This window comes from Sparus aurata, chromosome 23 (genome assembly GCF_900880675.1).
Source record: "Sparus aurata chromosome 23, fSpaAur1.1, whole genome shotgun sequence".
NCBI lineage: Eukaryota > Metazoa > Chordata > Actinopteri > Spariformes > Sparidae > Sparus > Sparus aurata.
Window position 1 is genome coordinate 5,034,795 of NC_044209.1, and position 19,754 is coordinate 5,054,548.

Below are 19,754 nucleotides of genomic sequence, written 5' to 3' on the forward strand. Positions count from 1 at the left end.
TAATCTTTTTTTTTTTTTTCATTTCATATCAAATTCTTGCATAATTAATGAATTAGCAAAACAGTTGTCAGATCATTTATAATTCAAAGCTCATATATAATTGATTTTTTTTTGTGGGGAGATTAGCCTACCCGCATTCTATTGTGTATCCATCTGTTGATCTGGGTGGCAGGCTGCTGCATAGTGTTTCCCATCATTTATGATTGGTAAAGACAAACTGGCTCGAGGGACAATTCAGTTCTGATGAAGTCGTGACTGAAGCAGGACTGTTACAGATAATTATGTTGAATTACTGCCATGCCCCTGACCTGATGTGTGGTCATTTATATAAATGCAATTAAAGTATGATATCATGCACACAACATAAAAGAATAGAACGGAAATAATAAAGGTCTTAAGACTACATATAACAAATTAGAACCCTTAAAGGATAAGTTAACCCAAAAATGATAATTCAGTAATTATCTGTTTACCTTCATGCGGATGGAACCTTGGAAAGGTTCCATAGTCCACAAGACATTTCTGGAGCATCATATAATAGCTTTGCAGCATTTTCCTCAATATCTGAGGTAGATGGGGACTTGTTTTTTTAAAAAATGGCTCCATACAGCTCATCTGGTGCAACCCAATTCTCCAGAAGCCCTGAGATCCCCCAACTGAGTTGAAGAGATGTTATTTGAATCCCTTTTTATCGCCAGAATCTTCACTGTAGGTTAGCTGCTACTCTACAACCAGGCTGTGAAAACAAAAGAGGCGTGATGGGGGATCTGTGTGTTCCACCCGGTTTCCACCTATTAATCTAAACATGTATCCATGTACTGTTTAGAATCATATGGATGTTGTCATACATATAAGTGTTGTGATTAAGATCCTTACCCATCATGCATTGTGGAAAGTGACAAACATTTTTTGCTTTAAAATTACATGATTACATGATCACAATCAATAAATAGCAGACCCTTTCTGGCTCTCACTTGCAGAGAGGGATGCTGTTTTCCAGAGGGGAAGTTGACTGAGGACTCGGTTGGGATGGCTGACCATTGTGATAACTGTTCTTCATCACATTCTATGATTTATTTATTTTTTTCCATATAAGTTTCCAGAGACAGTAACTACAACAACATAATAGTGGAAACTGAAGAAGACACAGTCAGTTTTTTTTTTTCAAAATCAAATCACATCCCAGCAGCCTGGCTCTCTGCTGGGGATAGACACTGTTTTCCGGGGGACAATGTTACAAAAAGTTTGGAGGATCGACAGGATGACAGACACTCTTCCACATTACTGTCGTTTGGTCCTGTAATGTTGCTTTGTGAGTTGGAGTGTGGGACATTTCTCTTGTATTTGTCGAGTCAAGAATCTGTTTAGTTGTAAGACTAAAGGCTGTCAGACTGTCACACCCCTGTGCTGCGCTGCCGGCTTACCCTTTTACACAGACATTGTTGCCGTCATGGTTCTGTTACTACCTCTGCTGGTGGATCAAATGTGGAATGGAACTGTCCCCCCATACCGCCTCTGTAACACGGTGAGGCAGATTATCGGTGCAAGACAAACTGCCTAAAAACACGTACAGGCTTTATGGAGCCATTTTTTTTTTTTTGATGATCAATTATTTGAGACCCTTATATGAGTGGAAGCTGTGCTTGAGTCGTGCAAATTCCCAAATTGTCAAGAAAGAAACCAGTTGATACATGATAAAGGCTTTGGACTTCTGAGACCCTATGGATGAGGGTCTGCCTTGCCTGGTTGTAAATCCAGCCTTGTATGAGAACACCATTGACACTCATGTCAATATAAGTATAGACAAATTAGCTATGGGTAGTTATATTCTACTGTTCTTATCCATCATTTACACACAAAACTCTTCACAAGACACTGACAGTCTTTATATAAAGCGAAAGAGCGAGACATGATAAAAACATCAGATGAGCTGCCAGAGTTTAGAGGATGAGAGGAAACATTTGGCGATTGGAGAGGATTAGGGGATTATTGACACAGCTGACTGCACTGAGAGTCAGCGTCATCACTCTGTCTTTGTCTCTCTGTCCATCATCTCCCTGTCTGGTTTTGTTCAGCAGTCATCTCTTGAAATCAGGAAATCAAAAGTTGGTGATCCAGTATGGAGACTGTCTGGGTACTTCATCAGCAGAGAAGGTGAGTTTGACCAGGAACATTACATTTGAGTTTTTTTAGATGTAGATTTGACTTTTTATTATTTTTCTATAGTCATCTTAAAAATGTAAAAATACATTGTATTGTTTTCAGACTCCCCACTTTTATAAATGCGATTAATGTATTATCAACCAGGGAGAAAAATCCCTTTTCATTCATCCCTTTCATTACAGCTGTTTCTTATTAGACAATTCTGTGTATTATACAATAAATTGCTTGTGAGTAACATTAAGTAAGAAGGAAATAAACAGATCATTCTGTAGCTGTTCACTCTATAAGAAAGAAATGTTGCACACCAGTTTTGTTTTTATACTACGTCTGTTTGTGTGTGTGTGTGTGTCTGTGTGTGACCGACTCACAGCATTTAATCCTTTTTGCTGCACTGCCCTTAATGACTGTGATTATGTAATTACATTTGCACAGGAAAAGAAGGATAAATCAGATGAAAAACAAAGTCTAAAAATGAGGAGAAAGATCTGAAGTAAGACAGTCGTGTAATAACAAACATATATTTTAATGCTGGAAAATCAAGTTCCTCCCACGTTTAAGGGAATTTTAAAGGTAAGGAAGTTGAGGAAACTTTAACGTTGCAGTCAATCATTTCAAATTGAAGGTCCCCATGTTTTCATGTAAGCGATGTTCATGTTCAGTGTTACTCACCAAACTGTAACAGCTGTATCCTTCAGGTCTAACAAACTTGTTGAATGTATTACCTTCTTCATAAAACACTTGCCAAGATAAAATGTGGACAAGTCACATTTCTGCAACACAACTAATACGTTCCCATCCGTACGTGTCATACATACCATATTGACATTTCTCTGATACGTGTGATTTAGTTCACATTACATGTATATGACTTGACTTTCATATTGTGAGGTGGAAGGGATGGCAGTAGAGTTCCAGGCAAGAAGGCTGCCAAGCTAGTGACTACAGTTGGCGACTGTAACTACTGGAGATTATTAAGGAGACCAACCTCAACCTTTGCAGAGCACAGCGTTGTCACAAGATTCATTTAAAAATTGAATATAAAGTGACATAAAGTTGTGGTTTGCAAAAAAATATATTGCCAACAATTATCTTGGTATTGGGTTGAAAAACTGGGATTCACTCAAACATTCACTCACAAAAGCATTGCTCCATATTGCCACTATAGGGCGAAATACTACAAGGCACCTTTAACAATTAATCAAATTATGGAAAAGGGTTTTAAAGTGACAAACTCCAATATGTGATCACCAAACTTTTCTCTCCCTGTAGCTGACATGTAATGGGCAACTGTTTGCTAACAAATTTGCCTTAATTTATCTGTGTTGTGCTTTTTAGCTAGTTCTGCGGATCAATTAATGCAGCTTTAATTATTGATTTTGGCTCACACCAAATCTGACTTTGCAATGTTTAGTTGCCGGGCCCTCCATGGCCCGTCTGTGTCATGTGTTGTAAACTCTAATAACCTCCCCCCCGGCTAGGATTTGAGGCTTATCATAAATGTGTATTTTAAACTGGGGCACAAGTGAAACATAACGTTGCACACAGAAATGTCCATTATGTTCCCTCTTTAGCATTTAGCCACGCTCACTCTGATGTCCCGCTACCTGACCCATTCCCATGTCCGTTTCTTCATGAGTAAAATAAATTGCACTTTTAATATATGGATGTACGCATGTACATAACAGAATTACAAATACAAATTTCGTACCGTAACACACCTATAGGAATAGTGAGGGACACAGTCAGAACACACACACAGGCTGTCAGGTGCTGTCTCATTCTCCTGCAGCAGGTCATAAATTAAGCAAATGAGGGCAAAATCTCTGTCAAATTTGACAAAATAGATCGCGGTGTTCGCCGGCTAAAACAAACATGAAAATTCAGCAGTGTGTTTGCACTGATATTGTTATGTTTACATACAGTTTAAGACAAAATAAATTATGCTAACTTAACCAACAGACAGAGAGAATCACAGCCCATCCTACCAGCACTAAAAGTTTTGCCGGGATGGTAGAGCTACGTCACTATAGCATCTTTGTGTGCTGTTAATTAAAGTCCCCCCCCCCCCCCACCCCCCCCCCCCCCCCCCCACAACAGGTGACACGGAACCATGAGAATACTTATTTGCGATATAACATTGGTGATACAGAAATGTAAAATAATTTGAAATAAATTAGATGATAATATGTGCAACATGTTGACACAGCTACACGTTTTTCCTGAACCCCATGCGATCGCCGTTGCCACAGCCAAATACTCTACCCTCTATAAAATTGCTGGGACACCATTTTCGGGCCGAAAGACAGAATTGGTGTGGATCCAGCCTTGAGCATTTATTCGGTCAACCAAAGCTTGACCTTACAGATTAAAATGAAAACTAAATCACTTCGCCATGCTTACTTTCTCTTTCAGATGTGTCTACAATGACTGTGAGGCTTGGTGGAGTGATTTGCAGAATTAAACTGCCAAGCTTCATTCAACTTTCCAGACTTCACTTCAATCGAGCAAGCTGCCCGTCCTTCCTCTTCCTGCCTGGGGAAATATGCATCTCAGTTTTCTGCCCCTTCTCTTCGTCCTTCTCGCCTTTTACTTCACCACATCCCTGTTTCCAGCTGTTGTGGGCTCACGGTTGTGTCCACACCAGTGCCATTGTTACGAGCATCCTGACCTGGTGAACTGTAGTAGCCGTGGCCTCGAGCATGTCCCCAGGGGCCTCCCACACGGAACATGGCTGCTGGAACTGGGGGGAAACAATATTAGCAAGATTTGCACCAGAGTCTTCACTGGACTGTGGTCCCTGCGCATGCTGGTGCTGAGCAACAGCCACATACAGGAAATACAACCACAGGTAGGAACCATTGGTTAGATGAAAGTGAAAGCACTGAAAATGTAAATTGAAGTGTAAGTAATGTACACTGAAACTAGATGAAATGTTGCAGTGTCATCACTGAAAGCAGTTGAATTGTCAGCTCAGGTTAGCTAAATGTGCGGTTGATAAAGCTGCATTGACAGCAGTTGAAACGTCAATAGAAGTGTAAGAGGAAAGCACTAGTGGTAACTTTCAGTTATAGCGAAATATCTGTTGAAGTGTCAGTGTACACTCTGGAAGAAATTACATTTTGAAAGTAAGCACTGAAAACAGTTGAACTGAAGGAAATGGAATAGAAACGCGAGCAGATGTAGGAATGGAGTGAGAATGGAGGAGTAAGAGATACACATATAAAAGGATTAAAGAGGGAGGAATGAAGTGAAAGCTGGAGGAGGGAACAGATGTTTTCAATGGTCTGGGTTTCATCTGGGAGCCAGAGCTGATGGGTAACATGGAGAGTATTGTAGTTGGAGCCTGTGCAAGTAAAAGAAGGGGTGATACACTAGTTTAATGAATGCTTCTCTCTGTCTTTCCCGTTGTCCTCCTCTCTTCCCACAGGCATTTTTTTCTTTGTCCTTCCTGGAGAAGCTGGATCTCAGCTGGAACCAGTTAACATCTCTCCCCGTTGACTTTTCAACCAGTCTGTCTGCTCTCAGAGAGCTGCGACTGGAGCACAACATCTTAGATCATATATCTGGATACAGGTACATGTCGTTTTATGACTCTTCAAAGTGCAGTGCAAAGGGCTACTGATAAAAAGGTCTGCTGGATGTTATAGTTCCTGACCTTGTTCCTACAGCCCTGGACAATTCAAACTCATTGTTTCGGTCTTCATTAAAGACTCACTGTACACTACATGTCCAGCACCAAGCGACAGACAAACTAAGTTACAATGAAAGTAGCTCAGCCAGATATTCTTCACAGGAGTTGGTAGAGACCAAAAACAGAGCTAAAAGAGAGTAACTAATTAATGTGGACAGAAATGTGGCCGAAAAAACAATATTTAATTGGTTTAAGGTGAGAAAAAATGATGATTCGCTCCTCCCTTTACTTTCCTCTTTTTGTTTACTATCTCATCCTACACATCCAGCCAGTTGTGGCAAATTGACAATCTTAACTACTAGAAGATAAAGCTATGGACATCAGTGTTTATCAAATGCATAACTCCACAACAGAATAGCAGGTTGCCGGTGACTCACAAAACAAAATATATCACTGTTCCCAAACTACATGACTGTTTCACCAAACCATCATATGGTCGCGCTTTCGTTTGGTTTAAGCAAGAATACTTGCAATACCAAGCAAGTATTGATCTCCGAATGCTACGTAACATGGAGGACAGTTCAAGTGAAACTCTCGCCAGAAAGCAACCAAGGCTTTATTTGTGATTGAATATGAGTCAAACATTTGTGTAAAAGCATAATTACGAGGAATAAGGCACTTTTAAGTTTTACTGTGGTTTTGTTTTTGGGCAAGCTAATTTTCAATGGAGTAATTTTCAATCACTGGTACACTAGAATCAATATCGCTATTTTTAAAACACTAAGAAGGCTCGACACAACATGAAACTTTGCTCGTAATATCACCAGGGTCTCTACACATGAACACGAGCATTGAGAACATAATTTGTGTACACAGAGTTTACTAAAAAGAAGGTTTTTGAACAACTCACGCTAGCAGTAGCATCTCTGGCGAGCTGCCGTCATGGCAGACAAAAAACAGAGTGTGACCTAACAGGCAGGAGGGTAATGGTGGAACGTTCCTCAAGCCTTCCTGTTAGGTCACACTCGGGGATCAACCCTAACCCTAACCCGCATTCCATTGAAAATGAGCTTGCCCGAAAACGAAACTACGGTAAATCTTAAAAGTGCCTCTTTTCTCGTAATTATGCTTTTAGGAAGGTTTGACTAATATTCAATCACAAATAAAACCTCTGTTGCTTTCTGGCGAGAGTTTCACTTTAAGGTGGAACGCTACTGTCTTCCAGCAACAACTATCCACGCGATATCTCACGTGACTTTTCCGGCTTTTGATTTTAGTATTGCTTCTTATATGACGCTCCTTTTTCAACTTCAAGGTCAATATTGTTTTTTGCTAACGACAAAACAACTAATTATCCGTGCATTTATACGGAACTAAGCTTTAGAAGCAGTCCACCTTAACTCTCTTCCATGTTAAAGCCAGGCAAGGGACATTTGTGGAGAATGTGATAACTGTCAGCGTCACTGCTACAAGGTGGGATAATAGCAGTAGCTTCTAATTGACTAGATTAACTTGGAAAACACTCTGTTGTGCTCTGGTAGCACTACGCGTGTGGTTTGGAAACTGAAAACTTGGTTCCAAGCTGGAATCAAAGGACATCTGTTTTTCCTTGAGCTGCAGTGCAAAGTGCAAAGTGATTCTCAAGGTTGTTGTGTATTGTGTAAAACCCTCCATTGATGACACGCCCTTGATTACAATAAATCCACTCAAAACTTGGGGGCTGATTTGCTAGATCGGACCAAGTTTCCAAGGATCTTGAATGGAGTCGGTTCAAGTACGGGAAATCATTGTTTCTTCAAATTTTTTTTCATCAGTTTCGAGTATCTGGACAACATAGAGAAACTGGATCTCAGTTATAACCAGCTGGCGTTGGTCGGCTCCGGTGTGTTCAGGGGCCTTTCCAGGCTGAGACAGCTCTACCTTCACAACAACCGACTGACGGTGGTGCAGCAGGGGAGCCTGGATATGTTACCTGGACTAGAGGTGCATGAACACCTGTTGAAATGACTCTGTGTGTGTATACAAACTTGCCTGTATGCCTGTGTGTCTGATTACCCAGCTGTCTGCCTGTCTGTCTGTCTAGGTGCTGCAGCTGAGTAACAACAACATCTCCCAGATAGAGAGTGACGCTCTGGCTCCTCTCTACAGCCTGGCGGTTCTTGCTCTGGAGGGAAACCGCCTGCATCATCTCAAGTTTAAAACCTTCATCAGCCTTCATACAAAAGCGACTCACATCCAGCTGTCAGGTTTCCACTATCACTACTACTGTTGCACACGTTCATCTTGTGTCAACCTTTGTTGAAGATCAAGTGAAGATATGCTTCTCTCGCTCACAATATGGATGTGTTTATTCATCTCACCATGTGGCAAGATGTTTTTTTTTTTTTTATGTATTATGGCTGTAGGCTGCTTTCATATTGTGTTGCACTATTGGCTACCAGATGGCAGGTATTATCCGACAAGATTGAACATCTCCTACCCTCCCGTCATGAGTGTTATCCACAAAGCCAGTGGGCATTAGCAATGATGGTGCACTTAAATGCACATCCAGTTCATGGCCTCTCTCTCTTCCCACTCTCTGACCGTCCATACTGTGTCTCGCTAAAGTTATATAAGGTCTCTGTGTTTCAGTGTATGTAGCAAACATAATAAGGTATATAGTGCTGAGTAGGCTTACACAAATCCACTACCATCCTTCCAGCCCTGGCCAGATGAGTTATCAAGCACAGCATGGGTTGTTTGCGTAGTTTTAGATATGTATTTTAATCTTTACAAAAAACATATCAATCAATATAACAATCTCTGAAGTTGTAAATATGAGTAAAATGAGTCTCAAGCAAACCCTATAAACCAATCAATTTTGATTTTAAACAATGTTGAGTACAATGTCCTGTCTACAGCCAGTGACCCAGCCTTATTTCTTATTTTTACAATGAATAGAAAATACTTGTTAGAACATCAAAGGAATTTATCATGTAAAACAAGCCAATTTACTTATTCTAATGATATAAGACTGCATGCTATTATGAGCAATGTTGCTTGTTTCATTTTGTATCCATTTTCAAAAATGGATAGTAAGATAATATTTTAACCAAAAAATACAATTGTAAAAGTTGAATAATTTGTAGTATGTAGTAATTATGAGATTATATTTCATGATATCTTTTGTGTGATGTGGCATCAACTCACTGCCATAAATAATAGAATTAATCATAACAGAAATATGATAGTAATTAAAGTGCACTGAAGGCATTAAATATGTTAGTACATTTTCAAAGTAATTACAGCATTTCTAATTTTAAATTACTGGGACTCATGGTGTGCCTTCACTTAAAAGCAAAATAAAAATAAAGCGCACTTTAAGCTACTAAAAGGAACTTTCATTTGTTGAGTCTGGCGCCCCCTTGTGGACAAAAGATGACAATGGTGGAACAAAGTAATCTTTACTTTCTCAGTGCCGTACACCAGAACACAGAGCAGCTTCCTTCATCACTCTGCCATAATAAAGAGTTTCATTATTATTGAATATCCAACTCAAATAATTTGGAATCTGTGGCTGACAGGCATTAAGAATACTATTTCTATGAAACAGAAATAGCAAATCCTCTTGCTGATGGTAATAGAAAATAAAGAGGCATCAATATTAAACTGAAGCTGTTAAACCAGTTAAAAGTCAATTTCAGAGAATCAGACCATGAAAAAAAATAATAAATATAATATAATCTCTGGGTATGTTTGACTTGACACACCTACATCATCATCTTTATTGATATTGACAATTACCTTTCTTGTTGCTCCACCAGGCAACCCGTGGAGCTGCGACTGTGAGCTGCATCGCGTATTCAGTAAGATCTTGTATGTTCGACACCTCCACATCGACGACTACCGCAACGTGACGTGCCAGGACCCGCCGCAGCTGGCCGGGTCCTCACTGGCCTGGGTTGACAGCCAGCTCTGCATCGCAGAAACAGCCACTGTCCTCGTCATCACCATCACTGTCATAGTCACCGTGGTGGCGGCTTTGGTAATGGCAGAGAGGACCAGGAAGAGGAACGCTGGTAAGAACTGGGAAACTGAGTCACAGAGCCAATCATAAAGCCCATTAGAGCCTGCAGAGAAGGCTTTTACAGAAAGAGGAGAGCAAAAAATATGGGGACTCTGAGACTGAGGAGAAGGGCTACAGCTAATGATTATCATTATTAATTTTTATGATAAATCAATTCATTGTTTAATCTGTAAAATGTCAAAAAAACACGGGAAATGCTCATCACAAATTCCTAGAGTCCGAAGTGACATCTTAAAATTGCTTGTTTTGTCCAACCAACAGTACAAAAACCCCAAGACTCCTAATGTACTGTCATAAATGATAAAGACAAACAGCAGAATCCTCATCAGAAGAAGATGCAGACTAACAACTAACTGTTGCAGTTCTACTGAAGCGTTACCTCCCAGGGTCCTCCAGTTACAAGGAGGAATGCAGCATCAAGGAAGGCCGAACACACATGGACGATAGTTTGTAAGGACAGTCTTCTTTTGCCTTGGATATTCAAACAGGCAAGAGCATACTGTCTGTCCAGAAGACTTGAAGGACACTTTGTGCTTTGAATTGTTACTCATATATTCACTTCACAGTACAAGGGCTTTAGAGGTGTGTGTGTGTGTTTATTTGGGGGTGTGTGAATGCAGGCTACGGGCTTTTTTATATGAATATAATACACATTTTAATTCTATTTAGTGTAAATTAAATTTTTTACATGCATGCCGCATGGTTAAAGCTATTTATTAACTAGTTTAGCCAATTTCAGGCTTATTCAATTACAAAACATACTCATACTGTAAAATAATTTTCTGACTATTCCCGCTTAAAACTCAACATGCGATCTGGTAAAAAAGAACTGGTTATGAAGAACAATGAGGGAATTCAGGAATTGAGCAGCAACCACGATGCGATGTCCTTTCAGTCTCTTTCACCTTCAATTTTATCACTAAAATAAATTCTGACCACCATGTACTTGTTTGCATGTTTATCTATAAAATGCTCTGTTTTTTGTGTCTAAACCTTACCAGACCATAAGCACAGTGTTGTAACAACATAAATAACAAATTAAGATGATTAAACATAAAGTTTAAACATATACATGGCCATTGGGTAGAGGATGTACCACAGAAACCGGGGCATTCTGCAGTAGCATTGGTTCCACATCCATTCTCATTCATGCAGGGGTGGCTGGTCAATAGAGGGCAACAGAGAGCCGCCCTCCTTAAGCCACAAAAAAAGAATATGATTGTTTTTTGTTATTATCTTCATCAGTGTCATTATTATGATGTGTATTCATAATTTATGACTGTCACGTTTTCTGAATACCTGGGTCAATCAGTTGCAGCAATGTATGTCTGTTTTGGGCGATTTCAATCTGGTTTAAAAAATCGCTCAGACCACCCTGATAGACAATCTCTGTGGGTTCCAGGAGTGCTTGCATTAATGTGTTTTTCGTCATACGTAACCTGGTGGCATTCACTTGCTCCAACTGATTGTGGTTGTCATGTCAACATGGCTAACCTTACCACAATTCAGAGTTGCGAATCGATCATGTAGTTAAAATAAATACCATTCAGTTTGACTGATTTCTTATATCTACCAGCCTGTATCTATTGCTTTGGATTAATATGTCTCCTGCATTATTGTGTATGTTGCATTAAGCTGCTGTAGATGTTTAAGGTTCAGCTCATTTTAGCCACTTTATATACCGTTGGGTAGTTTCATCTACAACAATGCATCATAGTCTGTAAGATTATCATTTGAGTGTAGTGTTGCTGTCCTTTGAGAACAGTGCATCTGGGAAAAGTCAGAAAAGTATCCTGGTTTCAGCCTCAAGGCAAAGAAGAGGGAAAAACATTTTCAACACATAAAGGAACATTTCATGCTTCGGTTTATGAGAAACATTCGAAATCAACAAATCTTGAGATTCATGGTTCTCACTGGACAGAAAGGTGAGGAAGATAACCTGAAAAGTACTCGTAACTAAAGCTGTCAGACAAATGTATTGGTGTAAAAATATTAATATTTGCCTCTGAGATGTAGTTGAGTAGTAGCATAAGTCTGCATTTACTTAACCCTAACAGTTAAATTGTAAATAGTTGTATTAATTGTGCAATATCAGGCCGAGTCCCATTGTTCTTTATTTTGCTCCAGTAAGTAGTTGCCTTTACGTTCAAAGGTGTCTTGAGGGGGAGCTCATCTATATGTGTTACAGTGTGATATGACAATATCTGTTGATTTAGGTTAATTTATCGAAGTCAACTTAGCCATCATCAAAACAGTTGCGCCCCCCCAGGACATGGCAGACGCCCCCACTGCACCTAAATTGTCAACTACATAAATGCCAAGTTGTACGATAATGAACTGTTTCTCACACTATTAATGATGCTAAATAATAATAAAAGAAAAACGTTGATACCGTGTGATTTTGTCATCTGCAGCCCACGTTTAATACATTTTACGATCACTGTGTGGTACTTTTAAGGACTGTATAAACGGTATTTGGATAGAGAAGAGGTTAAAGATATCTTTTTAATAAAATGTTCATAAAGCTATAAGCTATTTTTATTAAATATTTCACCTCGTTTCAATTAAAAAAAAAACATGTTAAATTGGTACAATTGATCTCACCATCAGTAATAAAAGAAGAAAAGCACAAAAAGACAATGGTGATAGTGGTGACAGTTTAATTCTTGATTTGAAGTAAATGATTTATGTATTGTATGGAGTGACTATTTGTAGTCGGAAAAACAAAAAACTGATACAGAGGATAGACTTCTCATCCCTCTGTCCCTCATCATCACGGGTGGATGGTGATACCGGCCATTCTTTGATTCTCCAGAACACACTGATGGCCAGTCCGCCCCTGGGTAAAGGTAACTTATAGTTCTTAGGCAACTGTAATACTATCAAAGCATGGCGACACTTACCTGTGGCTCGGGTGAAGTTGCTGGGTCCCGTATGGGTGGGACTTATCCTTTTACGAGGGTCAGTGTTAAGGCAAAGCCAGCTTTGTACTGACCCTCGTTACTGAGGCAGTCCGACGTGAATTGGTTAGCACACATAAAATAACTAACAAGAACCGTAGCCGGCACATTGTTGTTAAAGGAGTCATCACCTGGTTTTTTACATATCCAGTCCCTCTTGGATCGCTTTGGATCAATTCTTAAAACTTATTAGAAAAAAAATAAATAAAAAAAAATCAAACATAGAGCTTGCTCTGACACTTTTTCATACCGCAACTTTCTCACGCGAGATTATGCGCGAGGTTTTGACCGGTCCGGATGTGCATTGTATTAATATGTAATGAGGCGCACGTTGATTGGCCGCAGGAAGGACAGAGCCAGAATGGGGGGCGAGCCTGAATGCACACAGACTCCAAAACATAAACAGCCCCCTGTCATGGCGCACACACTAAATGACGAACCTCACGGAATTCAGGCATTTATGTACGAGCCGGAGTCGGAAACTGAACGGGAGAGTGAAGAGGCAGAGATGGTGGAAGGGACACGTTTACAGCAGGATGTCTATGAATGGTAAATTATTTTTTTTTCCTTCTTACTTTTCACACTCGTGTTTTACATGTAAGACCTGAGTTTTAATGCTGGTGGTCACGATGTATGGCGTGAAAATGACAGAGAAATAAGCAGATTCGGCGTGCTCACTCAGAAAGTCTGGCTGAGGACGGCTGTGAGCCGATGCTTATGCAAGTAGCCTCCTGTGGTAACATCACCACAGGAGCAGAGTCAAAATCTCGTGCTTTAGGAACACGCACTATTGTGCGCTATTCCTGTTCGGAAAAAGAGCCAAAGCGAAAAAAATAAGCCACTTTCAAACTCCAGCTTTTCAGGCAAGTTTCAACAGAGGTCGAACACCAATATGCATGATTTAACGAGAGAAATTGCCACAACCACTGTCTCTTCTGTTGTTCTGTAGCTGGGACAGAATATAGGCACTTGATGATGGTGTTGATTTATACAACCAACAACAGAGCAATTTGCGTGTCTAGCTCTGGGCGACGACACTGCGAAACACTGCTAACTTACCGCTGGACACACTGAACTTCACCTCAGGGATGAACACCCTCTTGGATATCTCCTATCATCTCACTGAGGAGGCCGGCCTATGATAATGACTCCTTTCGTTACGTAACGAAAAGAGCTGAATCTGAAGAGCCTGTAGGAGCGCCGTGTTACCAGTGGGTGGGCTGCTAGAGTTGTGACGTTCATGAACGAACTGATTCTATTGAACGGCTCATTGACATGAACGATGGGAACCGAGTCGCAGCTGGGAACCGCTCTTTTTTTTTTTATTTATCTATTTTTTTATATCACTAGATATGCAAATGTAGCATGATGCCACCTGAGTTGTGCACGCTGCCTTTGCGGAAAACCCCCCCCCAAAAAAAACAGAAATACGTGACTGCCCCTGCCTCGGAGAGCAGAGCAGCTGCAGTGGTCTGAATTAGGAGGAGGACAGTATTTTTTCCAAGTCTCACCCCATCATAACTCCCAGTGATTATTTCCAAGACAAAATGAGTTACCACCAGGCTGTCACTGTCGTGTGTTGTGACGTCGTCGTTTGGACAAAATGAGCCGAAGGAAACGGAGCAGCATATGGATGCACTTTTCTCTTGTGGAAGACAGTAAGGCAAAATGCAATATTTGTCATGAAAATATTTCTTTTACGTCCGGTTCAACAAATAATTTGCATAGACACTTCAAAACACAACACCCAACAGTAAAAGTGGCAGAGGTGAGAAGAGAGCCAACTGACTCAGGCAATAGTGACAATGAAATCTCCATTGACACTGAAAATGCTAGTGCTTCCCCTGCCTCCACATCAGGTAGTGCTTTGTTTTTTAATGTTTATTTGTAAGTGTTAAGGTGTTGCATGAATAACAAGTCATGGTAGCTTTACACACATACAAACAATTTGTTCAAAGGGTAAATCCAAAATAGTGATGTCACTGTCAAAGCAGAGTGATATGGCGCAACCTTGTGGTATATTTACAATGAATCCAGATCAGACTTTAAAATCTAGTCCACACATGTCAAATGAGGTTATAATCAATGTTTCAGAATAATTCAAACTCAGTTATTGGTAGGATATCTAATTTTGTATTATTTTGTTACACGTCTCACCCCATCATACTGTGATTATTTCCAAGATAAAATGAGTTACCACAAGGCTGGCTTCTTAAAACTTAATGAATGTAAAAAATCAGTCAAATGAGCCAGTTTTTTGAACGGCTCTTTGAAAGGAACAGTTCACCAAGATCCGGCTCCCCTCAAAGAGCCATAAATCCCATCTCTATGGGCTGCGGAGACCATGCAGGAATTGTTTGCTTTCTTCATTCTGGGAGTTGTTAGACTCAGGGAGGACCAGTTTATGTATGTACACACCAGAGAAAATGTATTTTTCATAATATGGGACCTTTAAGAAATAGGCTATATACAGTATATATAAAAACTGTTGTGCTTTTACTTTTCTTCTCCGACTATATTTCGCACGCTCCGCTCCCCGCATGCTCCGCTCCGCTCACATGCCCTGCTTCACAGATTCCTATCACATCCTTGGCTCAGGATACAAGTTCCTCCTTACTCTGCCTGTGACACAGGTAGCCTGTGAGAGAAGTTTCTCTGTTCTCAAACACATCAAAAGTCGAATAAGGAGTACACAGTCACAAGAACACCTGGAAGCATTCATGCTCACGAGCATCATGATTAAAGTATTGTGACCCCCGTGCCGGGCGTTGATGACTTTCCGTGTACCGATTGTTGTGGGTTGGCCGAGTCAAAGTCCAGGGCTGTTTTGAAGTCCCAGTCCGTCCCTGTCTTCACCTTTAGCAGGAGCTAGCATGAGCTACATGGTAGTAACTGTAGCAACACATACAAACTAAGTAACACATTCAGACACACTAACCATTGTGAAACGAGTCTGAATTTCTTCAGGAGCCTCTCCTTCTGGGTCCGATTCTAGGTCAGACTGGTATGGTTGAACGACAGCATCTCTGCGAGCCATAGGGATACATCCACTGTAAACATTAACGTATGCTACCGCTAGCGCAAGCGGCATCCTCTCCCTGAGAGGGGCCTGTAGCAGGCAAGGCAGGCGTTGACAGATGGAGCTCATTAGTATTTAAAGGTGCAGGCACAGAAACAGTCTGCTCTCAGTCAGAGCATGTGAGCGGAGCTGAGTGGCGAGAATTTCCGCTCCCCGCTTACGTGGGTGTTCGCTCCTTCGCTCCATCGCTCAAAAAAAGCGCGGGGACAGACGGACACTCCCCCCCACCCCCGGCTGACGGTGCGCCTGTCTGCTTGCTTTTCAAAATATATTTTTACAAACTCCATCTCTCAACGAATGACCTCCTTGAAGGCACACGTGTGTCTGTGTGGACTTGTGCATGCCCTAGACTCGTGGAGAGCGGTATTGGAGCGGAACTGGAGCGAAACGGAACCATCGCTCTGGCCTTTGGATTAAAACCCGCTCTGCGCTCCGCTCCGCTCACATGCCCTGCTCTCAGTATAGTATCTATAGTATAGTATCTCACTTTAGCAACTTTCAGACAGCTGAAATTCTGGACCACGGATAGGTTTGGGGCAATACATTGCGAATGCAGTGTTGTTGTACCTCTGACAGCTGTGTGAAATTGATGAAAAACAATATAATATTGGACCTTTAAGTTTGAATGAGCCTTTTATAGCTATTGAGGGCACCACCATGTTTCTGTAGTAACCCAGAACGGACAAACCAAACCAAGACAAGGGATGTTCATCTGGCTGCAGGTGGCAACCTCACTGCTAGATGCCACTAAATCCTACACACTGGACATTTAATGTTTACATCCCTAATGACAAGACAAGACTGAAATAACATTATGCTAGGCTGAGAAATGAATACACACACCCAAAATACAAGGGCCAACCTGCTCTCCCAAAAAAAGAAATTATAAGAAAATGATTTTAAAAAATTACAGAAGTAGAGGCAGAGGTCTTTAGGCAGACCATATGTCTCTGGAGGATTACTGCTAGACTGATGGAGGGAAAGAGGAAAAACAGTCCTATTGAGGCCATAGGCCAGATGTCAAGATGATTACCGCTGGACTGAACTACATTGATGAAGTGTGTGTGTGTGTGTGTGTGTGTGTGTGTGTGTGTGTGTGTTGGGGGTTGTTTAAAGTGACTACCATGAACTTTTAAGTGTTTCTGAAACAGTTTTGTGATTCATCTGATGACTGTATATGCTATATATATGCCTGTGCTCAGGTCCGATCACACATATAACATATGAAATCACATGTAAATACATTACCTCATCGCGATCCATCTGGTGGTCTCTCTGTCACTCACTTCCAAAACAAATGCACAAATGAGATTTGGCACACAACTGTGGTAAATCCAAATCCCACATCTGTCACGATTTGTCATGTGATTTGTCAGTGTTATGTGTTGTGTAAAACTTGTATCTTGAAGGAAAAATGTAATGTATGAACCCTGTGATCCTACCCTCTCACTTTGCCTTATTACGAGTCACTGTAGCATTAAAATGATTTTGAAGCCGTTATTTTAAGGCGAAGGATTATCATCCATGTGCAAATTTGGATTTGATTGGCAAACCACAAAGTCTGCCTGGTGAGTCAAAAAATGACACACCAGGACATCTTCTTGAGGGCACCAGAGGACTCAAAGACCAAAACACAAAAATGCGCCAGTTTTTGACAAGTCGGGAAACCCAGAGCATCAATCTACTATTTGACAAATTGGGAATGACACACAAAAATCTGTTTTTACCGTCTTTAACATCCTACTAATATTAATAATTTTAGCTATAATTTTCATCTAACATGATGTTCCTTTAATGTGTATACAGCGTATAAGCCTAATGTAAAAATAACACTGATCAAGGCTATTAATTAGTGAACAGCATTTGGATGCCTTCTTAAGTTTCTTTTACTTGGTTGTGTTGGTGATGTGTGGCTGTCGATAGAATCAAAAGGATATTCCTGGTCTGGCTGCATCGATCTTATTCCTACCATCTGTCCTACAGTGTTATGGCAGTGCTGGTGCAGCATGTTATAACACTATAAGGGTTAGTGCTGGCATAGAGAAATGGCCTCCCTGATCTTAACTTCTGTAACCAACACGGAACACCACAGTGGAACAGTGCAAGGCTAATCGAACTGGGTCAGTCAGTATTTTTGTTTAATCAGAGGACAAATTCCAATTTCCTCTAGCTTTTTCCTGGACTGACCCTAACAATGTAAATAAAAGCTCTGTAAGGACACCACCACAGAGAACTGCCTACACAGGAGCAGCTGTGTCTCCGCCCCTTTTTACTGTAATTGTTTGTGCATTGTTTATGCATATGAAACTTTGGCATCAGTGATTACATTTAAAGGTGCACTTTTTAAGATCTTGACCCTAATGACTCTGTTCACACCTGACCTTAATGACTCTGCAAGGACACTCCCACACAGGGGTTAAACCCTGCAACTCCCCTTCAGTTAGTTAGAGCTGAAGAAGGCTTATGTTATCGGAGAGGTGAAAAGTCTTCAAGAAACTAAAACATGTCCAGTTGCCTAGCACTTGGAATGGATGAATTATGACATGGATGACTGAGAACCTTCATCAACATTTTGTTCGAGCTTTACATCATTTTAGTAAAAAATGAACTTACCCTACCAACAGAGTGTGAAGAAGTAACAGTTCTGGCTTTATGTCCAAAATGCCTGTGTATTGCATTGCAGAGACATCCACTGCTAAGCAGCTGGGCAGGGGATAGTGAGTCACTGCAGCCTCTATTCTGCTGCAGGGGAGGACGAAAAAGTTGAGCTGGCTACTTCATAGAAGTTTAAATCCTTAGCCAGTGAGTTAGTTAACACAAAGATGCAGACGCTCTAGAAAGAAATGACCTTTATCATCATCTGACCTCGCAACTTTGTTTTCAGACTGGTAAATAACATTGGCTGTTTGTAACTAATGGCAACACAAACTGTAACGGTTAGAAAACAACCTGTAAATGTCATGTAAATCGGATGCAGTTTGTCTGACGTCCTGTGTCCAGTAGGTGGCGCAATGGATATGACACAGTATTGATGCATAGATGTATTCAGGGCCATTCTACACTTGTGACCAATATGGTGTAGATGGGAAATTGTATGTTGTAAGGACTTGATGCTTTGTGGCGAAGCATCAAAATGGACCGCACCACCACGACGGTTTGCACGAAACTGTACAACTTTGTGAGCCTCAAACATACAGTATATATTTGCTATAGTATTTTTTTTTATGTTTTTATTATAATTTTTGTATTCTATATTTATGGTCTTGAATGATGCAGTTCATAGCCTTCATTCTTTTGTGCCCCAAACATTTAAGTGTCTGCTATTCCACTCTTTTGTACATTTTAGAAAACTTTGTTATAATTGACAAAACATGAATGACTTTTTGTGTTGACAGTAACTGAAGTGAAACATTCCAACCAGCTGGAAAGGCCAACATGTTTTGGCCTTCACAATTTTAACAACTTTCAAAAATGAATTCGCATAGAAAACAAAGGAAATGTATAAAATAAATAAAGGGTTTGAACTTAACATTGAGAAGGGGAAAAATACTGCCCCTTATTTGTTTGAGGCAGGTGGGAATTACCCCTAAATTCTGGATTTGGTCCGTCTCTGCTCCTCCACGGTAGTGTAGCTGAAAGTTTCTACTCTAGTTTTTGTGTGTACACAGTACACTCTACTCCTCCGTTGCAGCTCTGGCAATCTGTAGCAGATATGCAGGGCTTCTATTTCTGCCCGATGCCGGAGCACAGCACAACAATTCAGCTGAATTTATAACATTCAGTTAATTTTCATAAGAAAACACTCCAAGAAATCCAAGACAAATCCAAGCACTTCTTCTAATTGTTGGTTTGCAA

At 40.6% G+C, this 19,754-nt stretch overlaps 1 protein-coding gene across 2 annotated transcripts; it reads left to right on the top strand.

Moving 5' to 3' along the window:
- The first annotated feature begins 2,033 nt into the window (after nucleotides 1-2,033).
- LOC115574888 (insulin-like growth factor-binding protein complex acid labile subunit) lies at nucleotides 2,034-10,805 on the top strand. Of its 2 annotated transcripts, XM_030406517.1 has the most exons (7): nucleotides 2,034-2,154; nucleotides 4,576-5,011; nucleotides 5,591-5,736; nucleotides 7,609-7,777; nucleotides 7,878-8,040; nucleotides 9,598-9,852; nucleotides 10,122-10,805. In XM_030406517.1, exons 2-7 carry the CDS (start codon nucleotides 4,706-4,708, stop codon nucleotides 10,142-10,144), a joined length of 1,062 nt encoding a protein of 353 aa, XP_030262377.1. In that variant the 5' UTR covers nucleotides 2,034-2,154; nucleotides 4,576-4,705; the 3' UTR covers nucleotides 10,145-10,805. The 2 variants fall into 2 exon arrangements, with proteins under 2 accessions (XP_030262377.1, XP_030262376.1); XM_030406516.1 differs by having other exon boundaries at nucleotides 9,598-10,805.
- Nucleotides 10,806-19,754: the final 8,949 nt, after the last annotated feature.